The 7481-nt window shown below is 51.9% G+C and overlaps 1 protein-coding gene across 3 annotated transcripts in view; it reads right to left on the bottom strand.

Annotated features, from left to right (window-relative positions):
* Positions 1-945: 945 nt before the first annotated feature.
* Positions 946-7481, bottom strand: part of LOC102384509 — a 14193-nt gene continuing 7657 nt past the window's right edge. For all 3 annotated transcript variants that reach the window (XM_006021275.2, XM_014518812.2, XM_006021274.2), the window contains exon 2: positions 946-2586. In XM_006021275.2, the coding sequence (XP_006021337.1) occupies positions 1856-2527 (672 nt within the window). In that variant the 5' untranslated portion in view covers positions 2528-2586 and the 3' untranslated portion in view covers positions 946-1855. The remainder of the gene's footprint in view (positions 2587-7481) is intronic.

Consider the following 7481-nt stretch of genomic DNA (forward strand, 5'->3'; position numbering starts at 1 on the left):
GTGTGACCCAGACTCCCCAGCACGCAGCGAGGAGGGGGAAAGTCAAACAACGACTTCTCAAAGTGCAAATGGAAGAGGCACGGGGAGGCTGATATTTCCTGTTCCAGGGCTTGGAGTGGCACAGAGATGCTCCCGAGAGGAAAAATACCCCAGGAGGAACCGCATGGGGAAAGACTTGGGGAGCAGCAGCTTGTCGCAGGTGTCCTGGGAGCTACACAGGCAGTTGTAGTTGCAACACCTAGTTTTATTTCTGAAATCTTGAGACTTTGGCTTGCTGCCTTTGGACTGGGGAATGCGACCCCTCGCTCTGCGGCATGGCCAGCTATCCTCAACTCGTTATGCACAGAGCATAATTTGGGGTAGAACTGACCGCTAGGTCCACACCTGTGCTTGTGGTTGATGAATAAGCCTTTGATGATGTGCAAACTCCCCTCTCCTGCCTTCGCAAGGTGGAGTTTTGCTTCTGACAACAGCCCACATCACCCGCTGGAGTTTTCTTGGAGAACAGTGGCACCTGCTGTTAATTGGCATGGGCAGACTACAACCACCCCGATACTGTAGGCATTGAAATATCTGCATAGACTTAGTTAAAGCCTTGGGAAGCCATGGCAGGGCATCAACATTGCCAGGAAAGGCAGGCTTGTACCTACTGTTTGCAAGACAGACCAGGGAGTGGAAACTTTATGCACATTTCCAAAAGGGAGCATTTGTGTGCAGGTAGCTAGCGCTTGCTGAAGCACGGGGTGCTCTTCTGCTAGTGCAGGGGGTTATGGAAATCAGGCAGGAACAGCTGACTGCTCCTTTCTTCCTCTAACTTGGACTGAGCGTGCACCCCAGTTTCAGAGGGAGTAAAAGGTGTGCGGTATGTGATACGCACGAAAATAGAGTATTAGTAGCAGTTTGTCCTTTGCAAGAGACAGAAAACCCACAAAAAACCCCAGAGGACTATTTGCATTTTTATTATTTAAAAGCTGCAGATCTTTTCAGACAGGTCTAGTATGGCCCACAGGCCCTCAGCCTCACCGTGCACCCCGCAGCCCAGCCATCTCCTTTCCAAAGCAGGGGATGGAGAGAGTACATGCTACGTGCACACAACAGTAGTGACAGCTGAAGTACATTAGTAGAGGTTGTGAACTCCAGCCCCGGCTGCGTCAACGAGCACTCGCCAATGGCTGCGGTCACTTGGTACCAAGCCCGGCTCTTCGTGGTGGTAGAAGGAGCGGTACGTTTTTATTCCCAGAATGAGGATGCCTGGGCAGGTCTCACCAAATGCAAAACAAGCAGAGGCCAGTTATTCCAGACAGTAATGAAGAGCCACCTACAACTAATAAAATAGTAATGACTATGAGCAGGAAGACAACCAGGTGCAGTGTTTAAAACAAAGATACATTCACCACTGTCCTCTGCCAACCTGCACCAGTCCGGAGCTGGAGGAACGCTACTCTTGCTCAATTCATCTTGCAGAGGACTGCCGCAAGGAGGCCATTTCAGTGGCTTTGGTGAGAGAGACTTGCCAAATCCTGTGTCTAGAAAGCAGTTTGTGACTACGTTTGGTCATGCAAATGGAAGACCCCAAATTCTTATCCACAGCTGGAGGATCTTCTGCCAGATCCCTTAGATGCGAGTGGAGTGAGCTCATTTTTGAAGGAAGGAAGACAAGGGTGAACATGCACTGTGTCACTCAGTGAGGCTATGAGTGTCATCGCGTGTTTGTAGAAGGCAAGGACATTTGTTCTCAGAAGTAATTAAAGTGATGGGTGTTTCCTGCTTGTGCTAATATTCAGGGACTCTCTAGTCCAAAGTCATCAGTCAATGGCTCTCTGGCCCACAAGGACGTGGGAGCAGCAGTCTGGCATCATGGCTTAGATTTCTTTTTCTTCTTTCTGTTCCAGTCCTGCTCTTCAGTGCTGTCATCAACCTCACTAGCCGAGGGGGTTGGAGCCCGCTGGATGACTCTCTTTTCCACCGTGTATTCCTGTTCTCCCACTTTGGGGTCTCCTTTCACCAAGAATTCCCCATTCCGGTAGGTTATGGTAACATCGGTCTTCGGGTAGGTGCCGTAAACCCTTCGGAGGTCATCCTTCACGAACTCTGGGAGCACTCTCCTTGGTCCAAAAACCTTCCCTAGTTTTCCCCACTGAAGTTCTGCTCTCATGGTGAAGCCCTCTGGCCAGCCATCCTGCCCCTGCTCTGGCCCCTGGTGTGGATTGTAGGCCGGATAAGGGTTGTGCAAAGGCCAAGGAGCGGTCACTTGGGGGACAGACCAGAAGGGGTAAGGGTGGAAGTAAGGGTTGGGACTGTAGATGTGATGATACTCAACTTGGTTTCCTGCACAGTCGGGGTAGCTGTTCCGGCCCACCACGAGGGTGAAGGGCTGGCTGTAGAAGCTAGGCAGCTGGACGGGAGGGAACGGCGTTGAGCTCGGCACATCAGCCAACCTCCCCGGGCCAGGGGGCAGGTAGGCATAGGGAGAGGGCTGGATCCTGCTTGGGTAACACTCCGAGGGCACAAAGCCATAATGGTACATGGTATCAGGGATGATTTTAAGCAGCAGTCATCTGTCCAGAGCAGGTTCTGGGTCTTGAACTGTAAAAAAGAAGAAGAGGGAAATATTGAGAATGAAAGAGAGACGCAGACAGTTTAAGTGGCAAGATCCCAGCACAGCTCCTGCTGGACGACAAGCGTTTCATGGCTCGGGAAGCATGCTGAATAGTAAAGGAGCTCTTACTACAGGAGGAACAACATCTCTGCAATACTAGTAACACAAACACGAGTTCCAGCATTTCCAAAGCATTGCACCGAGCGACGAGCAGCACCAATTGCTGGAAGTTGCTCAGTGATGGACAGCACCGAGTGTGGGCAGACGCTGCACGTTTCACCGATCCCGAGCGCTTGGAGTTGGACATTTTTGCAGCACTTGCGTGGAGTCAGGCAAGGGAGGAACTCTAAACCCTCTTGATCTTGTGAAAGCCAAGCAGCCTCATCATCTTGTCAATGAAACAGCACATTGCCTCTAGAGGGGCAGAGGAAGGGAAGGGCTAGGCTGGCGCTACGATGTGGGGGAGGGACGGCATGGATAACCGAGTGCAAGGCAAGAGTGTTTGTTGGCGAGATAATGGAAAGCTCTCCTTGTTTGTGGTGCCTCTGCATTAATCACCTCTGTAGGTGGTCTGCAAAAATGGGATTATAGCCATTGGTTTAGATTTCACGGGGGTGGGAAGGAGAAATCTTTGCCAAGGTAAGAGAACTTGTTAGTAAAAAAAGCTCCCAAACAGCCGGACTGAAGAGCTGGGCTTCATCCTGAAGGCACTCGACTCTGAATTTGGCTACGATTATGAAAAACAAAAATCACCGAGAGCTGAGAAAAGGTTTGCTGGGCCCTTGGTAGCCCCTGTTTTTGGAGGGCCACGATACAGAGTAGTTTACCGGAGAGACTTGCAGTAAGTGCCAGCCTGGTTTATTCCGATGAAAAAAAACTTTTCTGCGCTGCGAGTCCGCGTCTCCATAATTGCCCTAGTGCCACGTGCCCACTTCCGAGGGGGCCCAAGTCAGAGGCACATCTTTGAACATCATCCATCTTGACACAATAGCCATGGCCTAAGGAGGTTATGACCCCCACCCCCCACTGCCTACCAAAACTACTGGCAAATATCCTGTCAAAATTGACAACGCATGTTGTAAATGGGTGCACCAGCATGGCACGCTCTTTACCAGACTGAGATCACCGATAAGTTCACACGTGCAGTTCTTTCCAGTGCCCCCACGAGAGACCAGAGGTGACCCGAGAGAGGGACTGAACTGCGACCCTGTCTGCAACTAGGGATATGCCAAAGAGGAGGCGACATGCTCATCTCCTAGACAGATCCGGTCCCATCATTTGGACCTAGTTGTGACACTAATTAGGGCATGTTCACATTAATTCTATACATCACTATTCCCGTTCAGGATTTACATGGGCTGTATCCATTTCTAACACGACAATACACTAATATACGGCTGTACTGATAGAGGCAAACAAGTTATGCAGAGAAACTACACACTTAATAATGCATCAACTCTACTGGCAAACCATCCATGGAGCTTAGGATCATCGGTGTTGCTTTTCTGCAAGTCAAATGATTTCTGGTCTGCGAATTACGGGTATTATGGGTATGCAAGATTAGAGCCAAGGTGGCTAGTGTGGAACGAATCCTTCCATGCCCTCCTGGGCTGGGGAGCTACCTTTAACATAGTGCTTCCTGAAAGACTGAAGATGTTTGTGCCAGTGATGTTGAGATTTTATTGTAGGACAGGGGAGCCTGTATGATGTGAGAGAAAAGAAAAAGACCGACAGAAGCACAGGTCATGCAGGAAGGACAATAAGTCCGTGGAGCGTTGAAGATAAGGATGGAGCCTGAGCCGACTGGCGTGGCAGTGGAGGCGCTGGACAATAGCTTGCAACAAACAAAATTGGTTTCTGGAAAGGCAAGATGTCCTAAAATATGCAGACATCTCAGCAAATGCAGAGACAGAGCAGGATGCAGCGCATGCCGAGATCCGTCATCCACAGCTCGAGCCACTATCCCAAACTGGGATGTTTGTAAAGCGTTGTTTTATGCCAATGCAGTGCAGTTCTTGGGTTCCTGGCAGGGGTGGGAAATGGTCATCACGGCCTTTTGTTGAGTGACCCTTGCTATAAAGCAGGAGCTAGGAAGCTGCTTAGATCACAGATGAGAGACTAAATTACTGGGATGTCACAACACCAAAAAAAGACCAAGGAGCTAAGTGGGAAGTCTGCTATTGCGCCAGCTGAGGAAGGGGCAAAGAGAGGTGCATGGCAGGAGTATCATATCACTTCATTCTTGTGGGCTGACATTTCCCCAGCACGCAGGGATTACTCAACAGCAGGGTGTTGACGGCTGACACGCCGTACACAATACTTGCTAGTCCTAAAGCATTTTTGCAAACCTGTTGGGACAAGCCCGTGTCTGCCAGCTGGAATATGACATGCTGGATTTATTTGGCTTTCACTGGACCGTATCCTGCAACTGCCAGGTATTGCCTTGCTCATTCACCTCCCTAGGCACGACTCTACCTTGACCAGAGAGAGATCTCTTCAGGCAGCAGGAGCAGAGATTTGCATTTTGCCGGCTTAAGGACCGATGGCCGAGCCGGGGCACTGTTTGTCTTGTCGCGCACCTTGCAGCTTCAGAATATTTAACGCCGGCTCCGTCGTGGAGAAGCGGGGCTGGAAAGGAGCTGCAGAGGGCACATCTAGTCCAACCCCTGTGCAAGCCATCCTGTATAATTCATCATCTAACCTCTTTGTAAAACTACCACGAATCCTGACATGACCCCTGAACCGGCCACAGGTAAAGCAGGGAGATGCTCCTCTCCACCCTGCTGCTCTCCCCCCCACCCCGTCTTTTGTATTCCAGTTTTGCTCTCCTCATACACTGCTTTGTGCATGTCCTTTCACAGCATCTGATAATGGGAGCTCCAGCCCACGAAAGCTCATGCTACACAGAGTCTACTTTGGCTAGTCTATAAGAGGTGCAAATCGACCCGGCCTTCAGGCTAACTGCACCTTGGGAGGCTAAAACAGGCCCTTGGTATTCCCATTCTCACGGAGGAGGGGAGATGCATGGATCAGAAGTGGTTTAGCAAGGTAACCCAGAGAGGGACTCACCGCTGTGTCTCTCGGAAGAGGGGATTGAATAGCAGCCTTCAGCTCCCTGCACAGAGGCTGGAGCTGGGCTGGTCTCAGTGGGGGCAGATACAGGACAAGGAGCAATGGGCTCAGGCTGCAGCCAGGGAAGGTGAGGTTGGATATTAGGAGCGCTGGAACACGTTACCCAGAAAAAAAGAAGAAGTTGTGGACTCTCCATCCTTGCAGGTATTTAGACAAAGCCCTGGCTGGGATGATGTAGTTGGGGCTGGTCCTGCTTGGAGCAGGGGTTGGACTAGATGTGACCTCCTGAGGTCCCTTCAGCCCTCATTTTCTATGTCCCTGCCAGCTGTCTGCCCTGAAGATAGCATGCAGCTTTGGGCTTTCACAATCACCTTGGCCCCCCTTGGACCCCATTCCCCATGGGGACCCCCCGAGCTCCTCCTGCTCCGGTGCCAGTTCCCAGCCCTGAGGGAGGAAGCACCAGGCAGGAATCCCCTTCGTTACATGCAGTGGCTCCCTGCTTGCACGGTGGCTCTTGCCCTACCACCTCCTGGTCCAGACGCGGTGGCCGCCAGCAGCTGCAAGGCCAGGCCCATCCCCACCTGGCAGACGGGGCGACAGGCGAGGAGCCCAGGTGTGCATTATGAGGCAGGGCAACAAGTGAGGAGGCAGCCCTGGATGGGGCAGAAGGTTTCCATACCAACATCTTACAGCCCCTCTCAGCCAATTGGAAATGCATCCTCGTGCATTTTGCCTGTCTTTAAAAGCGCGTACAGCGATCCCAGCGGCTCTCAAAGCAGAATCACGCCTTGTCTTCAGAGCGCCAGAAGGAGCCATGAAGTCGAGCCTACCGTCAGCAAGAGCGGACAGACCCTGGACAAGTCGGGGATTTCCGGGGGGCGCGTCCACTCAGCAGCAGCAAAAGACTGCAGCAAGAAGGGAAACGGAAGTCGTTACCTGTGTCTTTAGGCTCCGGGGCCCTCCATTGCCTTAGCTGAGATTTCAAACTCTGCTCTTGGGAAGTCAGCAGACCCAGACCGAGTGGTTCTCGTACTGGGGAGATGCAATCCTTGACTGGAGAGGCCGGTGCCAAGCTCAGCTCTCTGCAAACCAGCTAGAAACGCAGAGCAATCTGGAGCCTTGGCAAGCCGCGAGGATCTTGGAGCCGCTGAGGAAGGCAGATGGGGTTGTATTCGGTAACCAAGGCAGGTCCTCCGAGTCGTGGGCAGATTGCAGGGAGGTACGGTTGCTAGGTAGAGAGCAACAGACGCCGGGCAGGCAGTCTCCCACACTCAAATATGCCTTTCCTACCTAGGAGAGCCTCAGCTCCGGGATGCACGATAGCTCATGTGCATCACGGATGGACCGAGGCTGATCTGGATTTTCTCTCCTCCATTCTTCCTAGCCTTCCCCCGTCCCTCCACATCTTCCCAGCGTCTCTGAAAGCAGCGCCTTCAAACACCGCAGCTCTTAGAAACCACAATAGACACCGAGGAGCTCGTTTCAGTGCCGACTTGTACCACAGAGTTGCTAGGGAACCCGCACTTCCATTTGCAATATGAAACCGGAGCACGTTCGCACCCATTAGATCACGCAAACTATTTCCTTCAGCTGCCCGAGATCCAAGTCACTCCCTTCAAAGCGAGTTCACCTCGGGCCGAGCCATCGGAGGTGGCTGCTCCCAGGTGCATCCACGTCAATTAGCAGCAAGCACTTTCAATGCATCTAGAAAATAGCAATGGAGGGGTCTACACCGCAGCCAAAGTCTGCCATTGGGATTAGCATGGATACACCAGCCGCAGAGCTGCAACACCATGAAAACTGTTTAGAC

Source organism: Alligator sinensis, unplaced genomic scaffold (genome assembly GCF_000455745.1).
Source record: "Alligator sinensis unplaced genomic scaffold, ASM45574v1 scaffold61_1, whole genome shotgun sequence".
Classification (NCBI taxonomy): Eukaryota; Metazoa; Chordata; order Crocodylia; family Alligatoridae; genus Alligator; species Alligator sinensis.